Here is a 19835-nt window from a genome sequence, read left to right on the forward strand (position 1 = left end):
CACTTTATAAACACGAAGGCGTATCAAGGAATGGAAGAAACTAATACTTTATAAACATGAAGGCTTATCAAGGAATGGAAGAAACTAATACTTTATAAACACGAAGGCTTATCAAGGAATGGAAGAAAACTAGCACTTTATAAACACAAAGGCTTATCAAGGAATGAAAGAAAACTGATACTTTATAAACACGAAGGCTTATCAAGGAATGGAAGAAAACTAACACTTTATAATCACAGGGCTTATCAAGGAACTGACAAAAACTGATACTTTATAAACACGAAGGCTTATCAAGGAACTGAAAGAAAGTGACACTTTATAAATACGAAGTCTTTCCGTGAAGATTTAAGTACTTTTATGAAATAATCAGATTCAGCTTGATGTTTTCCTATTCAACATAAAGAAATTGTATCATCGAGGAAATGACACACAAAATTGGATTATACATTCATTAAGTGTGGGATGAGATATTTCTCTGTTTTTTTTTTATTTGGACATAAATGTCTTTCGTTTACCCACATTTTGGATCAAAGCTTTTTCATCTCTGTGAAAACCTGAAATAAAACGTAAACTTTACAACTGCATTATTGAATCTTCCATTTTATTAACAAAAGGTACTTAGCCACAAAAAGAATGTTTACGGTAGTGGAATCAAAGGCTAAATGTATAAATTAGATAAAATTGTTTATTAATTAAAAAGAAAAAGTTTCTATAGACCACATTGCATTTAGTAAAGTAAATTATTTTAGTAATGCATTCTAGATCAAACTAACTTCGTACTGCTTCTGCTAGACGTCTCTCGTTTGTCTATGTTCCAAAAAAATCGAAGTTCTGTTTTTTATACTTGCTTTTGCGTTGAAGGTTTTCACAGTGCTTTCTGATTGTTACAGCTAGAAAATACTGAAACAAAAACACACATAATAAATAACAAAAGAGTAGACCAAGAGTTGGCGGTGGATAGTGATGACTAGCTGTCTTCCCTCTAGTCTTACACTGCTAAATTAGGGACGACTAGGGCAGATAGCCCTCGAATAGCTTTGTGCGAAATTCAAAAACAAACAAACAAACAATATCCCTCGCTGGTACAGCGTTGAGTCTACGGATTTACAAAGCTAAAATCAGGCGTTCGATTCGTCTCGGTGGACTCAGCAAATAGCCCAATGTGGCTTTACTATAAGAAAACACATTTTAGCACAATATGATAAATATAGTGTTTTTTCTTTGTTTGTTTTACATTATTATCATGTTTTTCTTGTTTATAAATCGTAAACATGACCTTGAATTTAACACAGTAAAAATAGAAGAAATTCTGTTTGAGTCTAGCAAAAGAATGTTTAAAAGCGAATTTGCCTTGAGTGGTGTTAAATTTTCCTAGCTACCTTTCATTTTCAGTCTTATAACCTGTTTGTGTTCTGATTTGTTTTAGTATTTCTGTGTGTTTTTGCATTATTATCTTTACCACTTTAAGTCTTGTTCATATAAAAGGTTGGACTCTAGGTGGTACCTTGTCTTTGTTTCAGTGTGGTGACAGCAAGTCATCACAGATCACAATACTTAAACTACAAAAGCTGTGTGGAAGAACTATAGTAATGATAAAAATAACATGTTAGTCTAATTTAAATGTTGTTGTTTTTTTGTTAAATTCAACGTCGCTTAAAGTTGAAATACGCCTGGTTACATCAAAAAAATAACGAAGATTCAAATAGCTTGGCTTGTTTTTTGTTTTACACGAGGGCTATCTGCACTTGCCGTCCCTGATTTAGCAGCGTAAGCCTAGAGGGAAGGCAGCTAGTCATCACCATCCACCGCCAACTCTTGGTCTACTCTTTTACCAATAAATAGTGGGATTGGCCGTCATACTATAACGCCCCCACGGCTGAAAGGGCGAGCATGTTTGGTATGGCGGGTATTCGAACCCGCAACCCTCACATTATGAGTCAAGGGCCTTCACCACCTGGCTATGCCAGGTCCGATTCGAATGGCTTATATAGAATTAAATAATATTTCAAAACTTCTAGTCATTCAGTGTGTCTAACAACTTTAACATAACTCTCTAAAGGCTGTTCTCTAGTTGCAGGATATATCCGACCGGACGTTGTTTTGATTGATTGATTGATTAATTTGGAACTAAGCGAAAAGTTCCACAATGTGCTCTGCCCACCATGGATATCGAAACCTGGTTTCTAGCAGTGTGAGTTCTTAAACATACCTCTGTACCACCCGGGGAGGGGCCGTTGTTTTGAAAGCAGGTGCACATCGTGATCAGAAAATTAAAATTTCTGCTCAAAGAATACTCAATGTTTGAGTTTCTCCTAAATTCGTGTAAGTCACAAAGTTTTATTTTCTTTATGATTTTCGCGCAAAGCTACACAAAGAACTATCTAAGCCGTCTCTAATTCTGAGTTGACACACTAAAAGGAAAGCAGCTAGTCAACAAATATTGGGCTACTACTTTCCGAGCAAAGGAGTGAAAAGAGAGGTTTGTCCATCACCTTTAAACCACACATATGGATCCAAACTGCAGAAAAACACAATTTCGTGATAACAGTCCGCAAACCACGAACCATCGAAATCACAGGTTGAGTATATTAACTGCTTGGCGGCGCCTGATTCATCACAAGGCTGATTCATTAGTAATGTTGATAGTAGTTGATATTTCTGACCAGAAGGTTGATCTCTACATCAAAAGATAGTGTTGTTAGTGGAACAGAGGAAATCTTTGCTAAGAAGGCTGATCTATGCATCAGAAGATGATATGTGTTTAACAGATTTATGATATCCAAACTCTTTTTACCCTGTGGTTAAAACAGTGTTATAAGAACGTACACTACGTCGAGAGTAGGAAACTTGCTTATACTGTCACAGTTTCATAAAAACAAGCCAAATTTTCATTACCGTTGGCAGAGTGTGTGTTTTATTAGATTAAGTTATATCACTAATTTTATATTTTGAAACAGATTGTTTCGGTTTTTATTTAAATTGAGTTTTTTTTCTTCAGGTCAGGGTTTTGGAAATGACGATAGTTGAAATTTTCCTGATCTAAGCTATTTTATCAAATTTTTTATTCGTTTTCAAGAGATATTTTCGAGAGTACAGAAGCAACTGTTTTTAATTCCTGTTGTTATAGGTACTTTAAGTTTTGGAACTTTCAGACTATCCTTCCAATCATTTCAATACCTTTTAACCGTTTCCTAATTTTCTTTTCTACAAATCAAACAAATTTATCTTCGACTGTTCTTCTAGCCAGATAAACTTCTTATATGTCATTGTTTTCTACCTATACTAAAATCCAATTCACAGATCACAGTATCGCCACTATGAAAGTTGCCTAACCTTCCACATTGAAATCATGTACTCCGTGTTAAAATAACTTACAATTATGTAAATAATTACAAAAAAAAACACATTGATTCAATAATAAACTCTGATATAAAGAGGTTATACTTATTTTGAAACTGATAGATAGCAAAGTTAGCACTACTCATCCCGAATTTATTTGGAAAACTTAATGAAAACCTGCTTAAAATTTCTAAAGCTGTTTCTTGTTGAAAACACTATTTATCTCAATCCCAGAAAATAAAGTAATTGTTTCAAATACAGCATTGAAGAAATGCTAAGAATTTTTAGCAAATATTCAGTAATTAGCTAGGTCACATTTTTTAACTCACCATCATGCTACAAGTAAAACAAAAACATATCATAGCTAACTAATGAATAAATATATGCAGTAAAATTTTTATCATCCCTTTAAGTCACACTCTGAATTCTTTTATGGCCCCATCCTTTTTTCACACCTAAGGTGTTTATGATTAGATATCGTGAGATTTTGTCATTACGCACCACATAAGGAAGTGACATTCAGTAGTAACTAACATTAGCTGTAGGATTACAACCCTGTTATTTCGAATACATCTTTACAGAACCAACTGGATTTTTTTTTAAATATGTAGTGATAGGTTTTTTTCCAGAACAGTATTATTAGCTTCTTTTATATTAATTCTATAGAATTTAGATTAACAATTTCTTGTAATACCTCCCATGCAATTGGCACAACCACACCAGCATTGTTATTTATACTAATTGCTTAAGCTAATAGCATGTGACACTAAATTCTCTGTAACTAAGACAATTTCATAAAATGTGATAAATTTATGCTGAAAAGATGGCAGTGAATAATTAATAATAACCATCCACATGTGTGATTGTTTTAAAAATGTGGATTAGAGACTGTTAATCTAGTTTGCTTGGCCTAACCAATACTTATGTATCTGCATGTTCTTTCAGCTTATATTTTTGGTGCTTTAAGTTAGCCATTTTTAATCCAAATGATAGAAACTAAAACAGTCTACCTTTAGTCTTAAGTGAAGCTGTATTTAAAACGTTAGACTGATAACTGACATGACTTTTTGCCTAGGCATTTGCAAAAATGTATGTTAAATTTGAGTAGTTTTTCTGCTTTGCTAAGTTCAGTAGCATATGAGCAAAAGCAACAACTGTAGATTAGATTTTAACTTCAGACAGCTAAAACTCTCCACCTACTTATCATGTGATCATCTTGTCGATTCATACAAAGCAAACGTATAAAAACTGTTACTACTTTATTACAGAGAATGTCATTACTTACTTTCCAAGAAAGATCCTTTGTTAGAAGGTATATGTACTTCTTCAGCTATTACAAAAACACAGAAACAATGTAACATTTTATATACATTTCTGTACTGTATTTTCAGTTACTTTACAAAAGAAAGATGCCAATTTTATGATTGGTGATTTTGTTGTTTTTTTCTTATATCCTTATGCACCATCCTACATTATAGATCATTGAAGAATAGGATTGACTTTAACTTTCTTTCAGAAATTTGATCATTTCAGTAGAAGGAAGAATTATCAAAAGTAATCCTTGTTAATGTAATTTGTTACTCAAAAAAGAAATAATGATTTCATTTTCTAGCAAAGCAAGATATGAACTGCTAATGTAAGTCATACAATTTGGAGGATTTTGATGTAATGCCAGTTGTAAAAGTATGAAAAGAGATACTGGGGCTCTGTGATTTTTATGCTAATTTCTATCTGTAAAGATATTAAAAAGATTTAGTTGCTGTAAACATAATAACAATGTTTATTTCAGTTGGTTATTATTTTAATACAATAATAGAATGTGATGAAAATGGTAAAAGAAAATAGTATTAACTAAAATATGGCTTCAGTATTTTAGGAATATAAAAAAGGAATTGCATAGATTCAAGATTAGTTTGAAAATGATATACTAAGGGAGTGGAGGTTGAAGGGCTATCAGCATAAAAAGGAACTACATTAATTGTAACAGATTGTAGTTTTAGTGGTTGCACAGCTTGGCAGTAACAAAGATTTTTTGAATATATCTACACATAGACTGAAAATGAGTATAATCCACAATATTATAGGACCACAAATTGCATGAATTTCTACCCATGTAAAATCTTTGGTAAGACCATGAAAATACCACAACATCTCAAAAAAATATTTACAGTGAGTAAACTTAGTTACAATGCAGTTTATTTCCTAAAATGTGTCAAACTTCAAAAGAATGCCTGATGCAAAATAGTTTATTGATAAATGATATAACAAAAGGACATGGGCAGAAGAAGCATCTTGGGGATTTGGAAACAAAATATTGAAATAGCTATGAGCTGATGTAACTTGGTGCACATCTTATTACCTTGACGTTTTTGTTGAGTATTTATATGTTTGATAAACTTTAAACATTCATAGGTTCAAAGTGCAGGTAACAGCAACCAAAAAGAAAAATATGAAGCAGATCTCAAAAAGGAGATTAAGAAACTTCAGGTAAGTGTGATCATTCCTCAAGTGCATTTTTATATAATGATTATTTAAATTGCAAAAATATTTTAATGTATTTTTCAAGAAGCTTCAGTTGAGTTTGACTGTTACAGTAAATGCATATTTATATAATAGTCTTAGAGTAAACTGGAAAGTAAATTCCTTTTTATAAGTCCTCTGCCAGAGCTGGCCAGTTAGTGGATTGTACAAAAAAATGTTTTTTTTAATGCCCTCAAATAGCTCTGCATCCAATAGGTTGCATAAGATTAAACTGACTCATTCACAAATTTGTCCAGTTGGTTATTATTATGACTTTTTCATGAAGTAAAACAACATTATCATAAGAATATTAACAACAGAATTATGTATGTGTACAATTCAAATTAGAAGCATTATTTGAACAGTTATATATCGTGTAGCACCAATCACTTTGTTAGTGTTATTGATGACATTCATATGTTACACAAAAGAATGTGTTCTCAACATATTCATATGTTTAGATTTTAAACTCTGTATCTGCATTTGTTATTTGTGTTGCTACTCAAACTGATTTGTTTTTAATGTATTTTTATTGATTGCAGAGGTTACGTGATCAGATTAAAACATGGGTTGCATCAAGTGAAATCAAGGATAAAAGGGATTTGCTTGAAGCTCGAAAGTTAATAGAAAGGGTAAGAAAAGTTAAATGTAGAATCTTTAAGATTTGATTGTATATATCAGGTCATCCCTTAAGTAATGTCCAATTTTAGGTTCAGAAAATGAGAAAGGGTTTCAAATGCTTTTAATGTTATTTAATCAATTATATATGTTCCATTGTTATTAATTACCTCCTGCCAACAAGTCACAGGCTTCTGAATGCCACTTCTATAAAATTCTTGGGGTTTGGAAGAAACGAATGTAGAGAGAGTAATTTTGACATTTTCATGTGTTTTAAGCTCTTTTCTGTCAAGATATTCTGCAAACTTTTAGAATAAACAATAATCAGATGGGGCAAGGTCTGGAGAATAAGGAGGATATGGAATATAGCTTTTCAGTCTTTGCAAATGTGATCCTTGTTGTATGGGGCCACACATTGTTCTGGTGTAACACAACATTTTTATGATTGATCAAAACGGGCCTCTTTACTTTCAGTGCAACATTCAAGCTCTCTAACTATTTACCCCTCAGAGAGGATTCCTGTATGTGGTGAGGGGACCTCCCAGAAGAGGTTCTATTCTTTCAGTTTACCTCCTCTGGAATCTAAACATCCACCCACGTTTGTCATGCGTGGCAACCCATGAAGGGGATGAGGGGATCCTGGTAGTTGAAGGGTCCAACCCTAACACACCACTTTGGTCTTGAATTCCTGTAGACAGGTCAATTGGCTGGTCCACTTGGGCCAGGGTCAAACAAGTACCAGTGTTGGATGTTCTCAACAGGTGTTGTGGACATTGTAACTGATGCTGTTGTTTGTGTATAGTGCTCATGAAACCCTGGCATTGTTGCAGTGTCCTGTCACCATCAAGGCAGGTTATCTTAACTGCAGGGTACAGCCATTTATTCCAAATCCTCTCAGATGTTTCCACCAGTGTCAGTGGTTCAGTCATTCAAAGACATCATGTCATGGTTCCTTAACGTGTGCTTGTTGTGATGGCAAGGACCATGATGCTTATGAGTGTAAAATGGACCCTCATTGCATCAGTTGCAGTGGCTCTCACCTGTCTTACTTTAGTTCTTGCCCTAAATGGTTGGAAGAAAAAAGAGGTGCAGCATTTGAAAACAATTCATAACATTACTTCTCCTGAGGATCGACAATTGGTGTCCACCACTTCATCTCTGACCTGTGCTGCTGCACTTTGTTCAACTACTACAGTGGGAGTGCAGATGGATCTCTCTATGCCTCCAGAAGAATCATTCTCAAACCAAATGAAAAGTCTTTTGATCTCCCTGGTTAAAAATGTTGATGAATCAACTTCCACACCCATCTCTGTCCCTAACATTCTAGCAAATCCCAAGATCCACTTTCTTTGTATCCAGATACAGGCATTTTCTCAGTTACATTTTCTTCTCCCACCCCAAGATGCAAAACAATCATTTGTTCATGACCTCAGTCGCTGGAATCCTCTTCCAACAGCAAAGACCTGCCCAATCGACAGGGCAGGATCCATGGAGGTCGACAGACCTCCCTCAGAAAAAGACAGTAAAGAAAAAAGACGTGGTAGCAAACAGAGGGGTTCTCCATCCAGTTTGCATGCACATAAATAAATATGGCCACCTTGATACAATGGAACTGTCTAGGTTTACATTCTAATCTGGATGACATCAAAACACTGATTGCTTCCTACCATCCTGTATGTCTTTCCTTACAGGAAACATTTCTGAAACTTGCCGATACAGTCACCTTTCGACAGTTTCCTTAGTACAGAAATGACAGGCTGTATGATGGATGAGTGCATGGAGAGATGGCACCGTTGTTGATCAGCATGTGCCCACCCTGTTTTTGTCACTTGACACACCTTTGGAAGTAGTAGACATCCGTGTTTTCTTGGGTCATACCATCACTGTTTGTTCTCTCTACCTGTGGCCTGAGAGATCTATGATCAATCAGACCTTGATGCTCTCTTTGAACAGATGCCATTTCCATTTTAATTCGGGAACTTTAATGAACATCATCCCCTCTGGGAAAGTGCTGATATTGGTGGGAGGGGTCACTCCATAGAGTGTACAGTTACAACAGAAAGTGTTCGTACCCCTGCGTCTTGAGTAGTTTTCTCCTCATAACTTAAAAAGTATCAGGATTAGGATAAAGAAAGTATAGTGTATTATAAATATTATACTAACACACATTTACACAAATATTTATGTAAATTGACTGGTAAATAAACTGTTTATAAACAAATAACCAAACATAGGAGGGGCAGAAAGTGTTTGTGTGTCTACTTTAATGGTCAGTTGTGTAGCCTTTCAGGTGAATTACTTTGTGCAATCTATCCTCATAGCCCTCCATGATCATTTAACAGTACTCAACTGGTATTTTCTTCCATTCTGCTTTACACAAGCCCTCCAACTCTTGCAAGTTTTTCGAATGACGTTGATGAACCCTGTTCTTCAACTCATGCCAAACGTTTTCAATTGGGTTGAGATTGAGTGACTGCGATGGCCACTCCGGAACACTTACATGGTTCCTCTACAACCAAGATTGCACATATTTCTATGTGTGCTTAGGGTCATTGTTGTGCTGGAAGATTCAACGACGCTCAAGCTGCAAGTTCCGAGCATCATTCTTGATGTAAGTGCCTGATATATCAACGTACTTTTCTTTTTTTATGATTTCGTTGATGCAGTGAAGGCTGCCTACACCAGAAGAGCTGAAGGAACCCCATAGCATGATCGAGCCATCTCCATGTTTTACTGTAGGGACGGTGTTCTTTGGAAGATTTCGTTCCCCTTTCTTATGGAAAATGTCGCGAACATCATTGTGGCCGAAAAGCTCAATTTTAGTCTCGTCTGACCAAAGAATACTCTTTCAATAGGTAAAGGGTTTATCTACATGCTTTCTTGCATACCTTAATTGTGTTTCTAAATGAACAAGCTTTAAATATGGAGTTCTACGAGGACAGCATGCTTCGAACACAGAAGAGCGTAACATGTTTGTAACTGTAGAGGTGTTTACTTCAACCCCAGTTTCCCTTACCAGTTTATGTATGTCATTACGTGTTAAACGAGGGTTCCTACTAACTTCTCTGAGAACCTTCCTCTTGGTTCTCTCTGGAATTTTGGTTGGGCATCCGGAACGAGGGAGGTTAGCAGTTGATCCTGTAATCTTAAACTTGGCGATTATGCTTTGAATAGTAGATTTCGCACATTAGGTTGTGTAGCAATACCAGAAAGAGATGCAGAAACTTGTATTTTACAATAATTCAGCTTTTAAATCACTGGACAATTGTTTCCTGTTTGCCATGATGACCAAGCAGATAATGACGGAGACAGCGCTAAATTGCTGGAAGTACATTTTTTGCTGGCTAAATTCCAATAATTATGAACCCAGTGTCTAGTTCTGGAATGGTATAATGTAGTTTATTCACCAAACTAAAATTTTTACGGAATATCAGTTTTTTCACACATTTTGAACTGTACCTAACACTTACTGCTCCTCCTATATTTGGTTATTTGTTTATAAACAGTTTATTTGTCCTTTAATTTACATAAAATGTAAGTAGATGTGTGTTAGTATAATATTTATAATACAGCTGTACTTCTATTAGTCTACTCGTAATAATTTTTTAAGTTATGAGCAAAACCACTGGACTCAGGGATACAAACACTATCTGTCGTAACTGTATGCTCTCTGATCACAACCTTTCTCTTTTCAATACTGGTTCTTCTACTTATTTTCATGCACCTAGTCAGTCCTTTACTGCTATTGATCTCTTAATTTGTTCCCCTTTACTATTCTCTCATTTTTCTTGAAGAGATGACAATAATCAACGAGGCAGTAATAATTTTCTAATAAGTTTGAGACAGACTGGCTGTAGTCAATGCCATGTGTAAGCCATCAATAGACGACAGTGTAGCAGCAGTAACTGACTGTATTATACAAGCAGCTGTTTAATGTGTTCCTAAAACCTCGACATGTTTTCCATGATATCCTCTTTCATGGTGGAATCCTGCCTACCACATGGCACAGAGGGCTCAAAAACGGGTGTGGGATACTTTTTGCAGGTATCCTACACTCTTGCACCGCATCCCTTTCCAGCAGACCCATGCACGTGCTTAGAGGGTAAGACGTGAAAGCCAGAAGGAATCTTGGATTAAGTTCAAAAATAGCATATATTCTACCACCAGTTCCAAAGTCATGTGGGACAAGATTCGAAATGCCAGTGGACAATATAATTCTGTTCCCTTTCGATCTTGCTGTCTGATGGCTAGGAAGTAGCCGATACTCTAAGTGAATGCTTTTGCTGGGTATCTGGCACTTCTGCTTCTTCCTTTACCTTGTTAGCCATCAAGACTAGGGCAGAGAGATCACCTCTTTCCTTTCAAGCTGATTGTCTCTATGACTATAATTGTCCATTTACACTTGTGGAACTCAAACTGGTCATTCATTGGATTGGCAGTACACTAGTTGGACCTGATGATGTACACTATGAAATGCTGTGCCATCCATCTCCTGCTTCTTTTGCTATTCTTCTGATTGTTTTTAACCAGATCTGGCAGGAGAATGTTCTTCCTGATGCCTGGCACTAGGCTGTTGTCCTACCTTTCTCTAAGCCTGGGAAGGATCCCAAGATTCCTTCAAACTACTGTCCAGTTGCTTTGATGAGTGTCTCTGGAAAATCTTAGATAGAATGGTTAATGCTCATCTTGTTTGGTTCCTCGAATCAAACAACTTCCTCTTATCAGTGAACAATCAGAGAAGCCTTTCTCAAATGGCACCATAGTGTATCATTATTCTTTGACATTGATAATGCTTATGATACAACATGGTGGTATGGCATTTTGTGAAACCTCTATTACTATGGGTTACATGGCTGTTTGCTCATTTTTATAAAACATTTTTTAATGAAGAGGAGATTCCAAGTTCATGTGGGCTCAACACTTTCCTGTTCTTTTCTACAGGAACTAGAAGTCCCTGAGGGCTGTGTTTTGAGTGTCACACTTTTCAATATAAAAATTAATGCCATCACTGAACAACTCCCTCTCACTGTCGCAAACAGTTTATATGTTGACAACTTTCACATCTCATGTTAGTTGTCAAACATGGGGTATATTGAGCAGCAGCTGCACACTGCCTTCAATCGTTTACTGACGTGTACCACAGCAAATGGTTTTAATTTCTCTCTCTCTAAAACCAAACCATTTGCATGCACTTTTGCTGCCAATGGGGTATTCACACTGATCCTGAACTCCATATCAGTGAAGTTGTGCTGCCTGTGGTCCCTGAGACAAAGTTCTTGGGTCTTATCTTTGACTGTAAGTTGACCTTTATGTCACGCATCAAGCAGCTACAGGTCAACTGAACAAGAGCACTTAACATCCTCTATGCCCTCTCTTCCACCACTTGAAGAGCAGATCAATGTTCTGTGCTAAAGATATATCATGCTCTTATTCAATCAAATCCCAATTATGGATCATTGGTCTATGGCTCTGCCAGGACCTCGGCCTTAAAGATGCTAGACCCCATTCATCATCATGGACTTCAATTTTGTACTGGGGCTTTCCACACTTCCCCAGTTCAGAGCTCATAGAGTCTCATGAACCTTCTTTGTACCTCCGCCACTTGCAACTGTCTTTACTGCATGCTTCGAAAGTTTGTTTCTTGCCAAAGCATCTCACCTGGGGTTGTGTTTTCCTTCCTCAGAGGGCCATTCTTTTCAGGACAAATGATCTGCCATTGCTCCTTTAGGCCTTCACATCCAGGCGCAGTTGGATGAATTGCGTCTGTCCTTGGATAACATTGCAGTATCCACTGGTCAGCTCATCCCACCATGGTTTCTTACAGTCTGCAATTGTGACCTATCATTAAGTCATCTGAGAAAAGCAGACACTTCTGATTGGAAAGACTGTGTTATTTGCTGAACATCTTTCAAACCATCCTCCCATTGCTATTTATATAGATGGTTCAAAATCAGGTGACTGTGTGGGCTCTGTCATGGTTTGTTGTGGTTCGGTGTTTGCGTGCATAATCCCCTCTGCAGCTTCTGTGTTTGCTGATGAATTGTATGCCATTTTTCTTGCTCTGAATCACATAGAAGCTAAGCAGAACTGAACTCAAACTGCACTATTTATACTGACTCAGTTTTCTACTGGCTGTGGAATTCTTTCACGTTAGTTCACACCCTGTTCTTGCCAATATTCAAAACCGACAGGCCCATTTCTCTTTAATGTCTACTTCTATCCAATTTTTCTGGATACCACGCCACGTTGATATTCGAGGGAATGAGCTTCCGACACCGCAGCTAAATCTATTTGCTCTGGCACTGTCACTGCTGTGCCTGTTCCATACATGGACTACAGTTAACTTGGAGAGAGCAACATGAAAACAAGCTTTTTCAAGTAAAATTCTATATTGGACTTTGGCCATCATGCTTCTGTAAGGATCGGAAAGAGGAAGTTGTTGTAACTAGACTACTCATTGGTCACAGTTTTTTAACTCATCGTTTTCTTTTATCTGGGACTGATGCACCAGTGTGTTGTCTATGTAACATTCAGGTCACAATAAGCCACATTTTACTGTCTTGCCATTGTTATGACTCTCAACAACAGCACCATTTGAAACATGTTCTGTCCCAAGGTTTATCCATAACATTAGTGATGGCGACACTGTCCACTGTGGAAGTGTTTTTTAGTTTTTTAAAGGCCATTTATCTTGTTAATGCAATTTAAGTTTTTTAATTTATACATTAGTCTTTTTTTAATGTGATTCCCTTTTAAGAATCAAAGTCCAGCTAGTTCAATTTGAAATTAGGAAATGGCCGTAAAGTCAAATAACTTGAAAATAGGACTGCAAAAGCCAACTTCAGGTGACCAATGCTGATGTTTGAACTTACCTGTCAGTCATCCTGGCAAGTTATAATTATTAAAATTATACTACAGAAAGTCTTTTAAAACCTCTATTACTTTCTTCTTCTTCTTCTTACTTTACTATCTGAAAATGGCCATGGCTTCAAATAACTTGAAACTAACCTGTCCAAAAAAGGTGAGTTACATTCAGGAGAGTGCAAAGAAGTGCAAAAGTTCACTCTTGCTCTAAGGTTGTCTTCTGTCAAATAATGGGGACCCATTTTCCAAGTTTTAACACCTTTTCAAGCTGTTGCAGATGATGGTGGACTGTTGAATAGGTTGAATTAAGCTTATGCTTTAGTTCTTCCACTATTACAGCACGATCTTTAACAAGTGCAGCCACCAGCAAGTCATCATTAAACTCAACAGGATGACCTGAATGTGGAGCATAGCTTAAGGTGTAATCACCTGATCTGAACTTCTGAAACCACCTTCAACATTTTCTTTCACTGAGAGACTCCACACCATAAACACTTTGAATGTTTCATGTAGTTTCTACTGCAATATTGCCTTTTTTAAACTCATAACATATTGTATGCCTAATATGCTTCTTTGACACATCAATCTTCATAAGGGTTTATTTGATTAATGATCTGAGAAAGTGGAGTTGGGTTAGTTTATTTTATTTGTCTGAACATTTTTATTCACATCCTACTACATGTTTTAGTCATTAAAGCCTTCTACAAAGACAGAAATGATGATGCACTTTCTGTATTAAATTTTCTGACATTACTTATGGGATGACCAGATAGAAAAGTCCTGAATTTGAAGAGGGTTGTACACGTGATAACTTTTCTTTATAACTGTTGCATAAAGTGGTGTTCAGAAAGAAATAGGATTTTCTTTCAGATCTGGTAGATGTGAGTAAACTGTAGTAAACAAATAACAGTTTGTTACTTGAAGGTAATCTTGTATGACCATATAATACCAGGACCTACATAGCTCAATGTGTTACAGTTATGGTTGAGAAATTTGGATGGACACATCTTTTTTATTTCAAGTAGTCTTGGTCTAACCCCATATGACTCTGTTGGTAAAGTTCCATGAAGGACAGTCTTCATGGGCAACAGTTTAAGACATTTCTAGAACAGCTGTATACATTTGGATTCATTATTCCATGTTAAATTTTTTAAATTGTTATAGGAAGGCATCTATCTTAAAAGAGACTGTATTGAGAAGTCTAGTTACCACAGTGTAACTTCCACAATATGTTGGTTGCAACCTGATGTGTTCAATGTGCCAGAAATTCGTTTTTCTTTTTGAAAACCATTTGTATGAGTGAATTTAATACTTTTAGTAGAAGGTTTTAAGGAGTAATAAATGTTCTCTTTTTTTGTAATTTTTAAGGTTTTGATGTGATCATTTCATTCAATATTTCAAAATAAATTTTGCTCTTAACTTCATTATTCAGATATATTCTTGTATGTAGTGTAAATTACACCATATAATTTTAAACACATTGAATGACTGCTAATAGAGGGAAGAAGCAAATTAAAATTGTAGAAATTGACACAGTTAATCAAACTATTTGAAATAGTTTTTGTAAAAAATTTAAGGAAAATATCTTTTAAAAGAAAGTACTTATTTTTTTTATTAAGAAAACTGAAGTTTCTTTATGCTGTAACATATTAACCTAATAACTTTAAGGGGTCTAATTATTTTAGTTCTTGTTTTGAAACAAAAGAAAGTAAAACTGCTTCTCATGCAAGTTAATGACCACATCATTAAAAATGAATGAATTATTAACTTATGTCTATTTCTTGACTTTCACTGAACTGTGTGGGCTCAGCACAAATGGGTGTCTGACATTTATTCTAAATGATCTATATTTATTAGACATATAATATATTTTTGAATACCATTAAAGTTAATACCTGGATGTACAAAGTGGAAATTTCTGATCAACAATGAGAAATAAAATTATACTTTAAATATTTTTAAGGTGTTACAAAATTGTGTTGCTAATAAAAAAAATAGAAATACTAATAAAAATTCTATGAATTTTAAGTATAAATAATATTTAGTAATTTTTGTTCAAAGTTTCATGCAATTTAATTAAGAAGCAAAAAAAAAGAAAAAAAAAGAGAGATATATGTGATGTCATTCCAGTACAGAAAGGTAAGTGTGTTTGCAAGAGAGATGGAGCTTATAGAATGGTTTTCTGTTTTATACAGATGGAAACTTAAGGTATTGTGAAAAACTATTGCCCATTACTTTGTATTTTTATAGCTGAGCACAAATTTCTTGACTGTTATTGTTAGTTTCTGTTCAGTGTCTTGACTATTGGTTTGTATTAGATTCTGAAACAGCACCACCTGTTTTCACCCAAACCTACTTATATTCTGGTTGCCCTCTAAGCATTGCTAAAAGGTTTGACTAACAGTGCACCAGTTGTTTTGTACCCTGCCTTTTTATAATGTGTTGATTATGTGACTACCTTCAACCAATCATTGTGTGCCATTTATAATAGTGCAGCTAGCTCCATCTACTATTCTAGCACAATCCCTACTTTTGTCGATTGATATTCTGGTTATAGATGTGTGTTTTAACTTTCCACATCACAGTCGAAATTTTGATTTTGCTTGATTGTAAATTTTTATCAGTTTCAACATCAAGTTTTGACTTCTTGTGCTTGATTTCCATTACTTCTACTCACTTACACTGAGATATTTAAGTATTTTTGATAAGCAGCTCACAATTGTTGCTCATAATATCCTAGACAAGGTATTTCTACTGAATGTTTTGCCTGTTTGGACAGGATTTGACATGCTTCATTGTGCCCCAAGGCTCTACCCTTGGCACATATTTATTTGGACCTATAGTCAATTACACAGTAGACATTCCTCTTTTATCTATGTTGTGCTGTTCTAAGTTATAGTTATACAGCATGGCTCTACAAAATGGTGCTGTATATATGTCTCTTATAGGATATAGTGCCTGCCTATTATGTTCCACCCTATATGTCTTATTGCGTTTGTTACTAGGCAGTGAGCATACCTGTTCCAGAAATAGTGTTATGCCCCACAGATGTGCCTTCTTTTCTTATTATGGCACACCTGTTTTTTTAAGGCATTTACTCTCCACTTGATTGAATACTTTCACACCTTCACTGGCCCCTCCATATTTTCAGCAATATATTCTAACTTTGAGTGAGAAGTAGCAGCACTATTTCAGAAGTTAACATTTTTTAACAGTGGAAAGACCTCTCACTTGTTTGTGTTAGTTGCACTTTGTACTTCCAACAGTGCAAATATGAGAAAATGAATAGGTCAATAATATAATTAAATGTAACTTGTGGAGAGAATTAACATTTTCTTTATTACTTATGCAAAAATACAAAGATTAAAACACTCGTGTTGCAGAGACCAGTAGCTATTTTTAGGGGTAGTGTGTGTGCGTGTACACTATATTAGAAATCCATATCATACGATCAAGGAAACACTGAAAGAGGCAGAAAATAGTCATTGACTTGACTTGTTAGCAGACTACACTATGCTGTTTATATCTTAGAAAAAAGGGGAAAATACTAAAATTGTGCAAAATGTCAACAGAGAAAGGAATTCTTACCTTGTTTCATGTTCAAAGCCAACTACAAAAGAAGTAGTATTTTGATTCAGAATTTTTGTTATTCTCATGAAGTGATAATACTAAAATTGTGCAAAACATCAACAGAGAAAGGAATTCATACCTTGTTTTATGTTCAAAGCCAACTACAGAAGTAGTATTTTGATTCAGAATTTTTGTTATTCTCATGAAGTGATAGAATTTTGAGTGTTATTCTCTATAATTATTAATTTATTATGTTTTATTTACTATGATAATTGCAAAATGTTAATATTTATTTGATAGAAATCTTTACATCTTTGGTTTTGGTATTTGTTGAATCTATTGTGTTTATTGCAATTTTTAGCAAATGGAAAGGTTTAAAGTAGTAGAAAGAGAGACCAAGACCAAAGCTTACTCCAAAGAAGGGTTAGGGGGAGCACAAAAGGTTGATCCTGCTCAGAAAGAAAAAGATGAGGCTATTAATTGGTTATCTGTAAGTATGATATACTTTTATATAATTGACTTTGGAAAAGTAATGTTTTGCTTAATCTATACATGTGCACATACACTGAAATTCTAATTAAATAAGATATAACAACATATGGGTAGTTATATCCTTGATGTACGAACTGCACATTTTCTGTTGAAAAACTAATTTTATATTAGTATATTTATATCACCAGGACAAAAAAATTCTCAAATAAACATGCAAACTTTTGTATATGTGTGAACATTTTTAACAGTACCATTACATTACTGCAAGACCATCTACACTTGCACTTGACAAATTTGCATGGCATTTGTTTACATTTTCCAAATTAACTATCTTGTTGAAATACAAGTTAGGATGAAATTTAAAAGTGATTATCTGTGAAAAGTAAATGTACCTTTCACATTTTATTTTCTAAAAGATATATACCCCACTGTATAACTTCATTAAAAATTAAGAAACAGTTTTTAGAAATATGAATTTTTGATAAGATTTGTATATTAAAATATATTATTTGATCTGTTATGTATTAAGTTTTAGAAGCAGTAAAGGGTCAAAAGTTTTGTTTTTTAAAATGTATGTGAAATACATAGTTGTTTGTTGTTGTTTTTTTTCATTTGAAAGTAATACTAAGCATAAAAATCTATTGAAATCTAATTTACCTTTTTTATAATAGTCACATTTAAATAGAATTTCATGAACTTATGCTGCTGAAAATTAAAATGATTTACTCTAGTTATAATTTATGAATTTCTAAAGCTGTGGTCTACAATAGGTAGCTTATGGGCTACAATAGGTCCTTGAAAACCTTCTTGGACTTAACTTTGATTGGATGTTGCATATGTGTACAAAACTGTATTTGATGTATACTCTAGAAGGTTCAGGCTTGGCCTTTGACGTTTATGGTAATCATACTGTATGCTCTAAAGTGTAGAGGTTGAAACTGTGTGTTTATTATTGATATGCATTTGTGTTTAACAGCAATATTTATTTATTTTTAGTCATCAATAGAAGCTTTAAACATTCAAATTGACCAGTTTGAATGTGAAAGTGAATCTCTAATGATTGGCTTCAAAAAGAAAAAAAGTGATAAAGAGGTGAGATCTGTACGTTGATGTTCTTATTTGTTATCGTACTTTCTGTATTTTTTCATGTCCATCACTATACTAAAATATTAGTATAAAGTGTTAAATCAGTGTAGTGCTGAGACATTTCTTTTGTATCATAATATCAGTTTTTTAAATATTTATAAATATTAATATTATAATCAATTCCAAGAGGAGAAAATTACAGGCATGTGATCTTCATCTTTAGATTGGCTTGTATACTAAAAATTATAAAAAATAAATGTCTCATAATTAGAATAAACGACAACAAAATCTCACATAAAATATGAACTTCCTAGATGTAGCAAATGATTTAAGACAAAAGGTAAACTGTATTTACTTTTTGTGGTCAAAAGCATTACAAATATTTCTAATTATGTGTATAAATCCTAGAACATCAACCTTAACATTAGTATTGAAAACTGCCATGCTTCATGTTGTCACCTTCCTTTTAATTTGTCATTAACTATTAATTTCTAGAATTTATGTAACACCTACATGACTGGGCAGAGTGAAATGTATTTTGCATTCACATGTATTTTTGAGTTAACTTTTAAATTACTCTCAAAGGGACACACTACTTGTTAACTGTTTTATTTAAATGTTTTATGCAAATACTTGGTGAATTTTGAGTATTGCTTTATGTTAAGAAGCATGCAACAAGGTTTTTAAGAATAATTTTCTTTTCCTTTTTTCATCTGCCAATGGCTATAGTAAGACAATCAAAACAATACTCTAGTAAAATGGTATTTCATGTCAGTGGTAGTCTCAGTCATTTAAAAATGTCACACTAAATATTAAAAATGTTTTTTTGGTCTAATATGGATAAGATACTAAAATTATGTTGCAAACAGGAATATATTAATAATGAGTTATTGCTAATTAAGTACATAGCATTAGAAAGAGATTTCAGTTGTGATATTGTTTATGGTGCTGTCAGAAACAAAAAAAATAAAATTATTAAGTTAAAACCACTTGTTGAAAAAAGTTAAAAAAGGATGTTTGGTACTGTCTGTATATCTGGTTTATTTTATCGAATAATGATGCTAAAATAGTCTTCCGATATATATATATATATATATATATATATATGTATATTGAGATAAACATAGCCAAATTTGTAATATAATTAAAGATGAAAATAATTTAATGGAAATATTTGGTTTGAGTGTGTGTGTGTGTGTGTATATATATATATATAATATCATGTGAATATGAAAAAGTTTATATAGGACAAACTCAAAAGAAAAGTTAAAAACAATAATATTACTATTTCAATATTAGCATAACATATTAATAAAACTAAGCACACAATAGGAGAAAACTGTTAT

The 19835-nt window shown here is 34.2% G+C and overlaps 1 protein-coding gene across 13 annotated transcripts in view; it reads left to right on the forward strand.

Moving 5' to 3' along the window:
• The first annotated feature begins 5715 nt into the window (after positions 1 to 5715).
• Positions 5716 to 19835, forward strand: part of LOC143235050 (CCR4-NOT transcription complex subunit 3-like) — a 79339-nt gene continuing 65219 nt past the window's right edge. For 7 of the 13 annotated variants that reach the window (XR_013018904.1, XR_013018905.1, XM_076472802.1 and 4 more), the window contains exons 1-4: positions 5726 to 5826; positions 6402 to 6491; positions 17273 to 17401; positions 18400 to 18504. Coding sequence is in view for 10 of the 13 variants with exons in the window: in XM_076472802.1 (XP_076328917.1) it covers positions 17276 to 17401; positions 18400 to 18504 (231 nt within the window). In the remaining 3 variants the exon portion in view is untranslated. Of the gene's footprint in view, positions 5827 to 6401; positions 6492 to 17272; positions 17402 to 18399; positions 18505 to 19835 lie in introns of all 13 variants that reach the window. The other 6 variants (XR_013018906.1, XM_076472806.1, XM_076472807.1 and 3 more) reach the window with 2 other exon arrangements.

The sequence above is a fragment of the Tachypleus tridentatus genome, chromosome 12 (assembly GCF_004210375.1).
Source record: "Tachypleus tridentatus isolate NWPU-2018 chromosome 12, ASM421037v1, whole genome shotgun sequence".
Classification (NCBI taxonomy): Eukaryota; Metazoa; Arthropoda; class Merostomata; order Xiphosura; family Limulidae; genus Tachypleus; species Tachypleus tridentatus.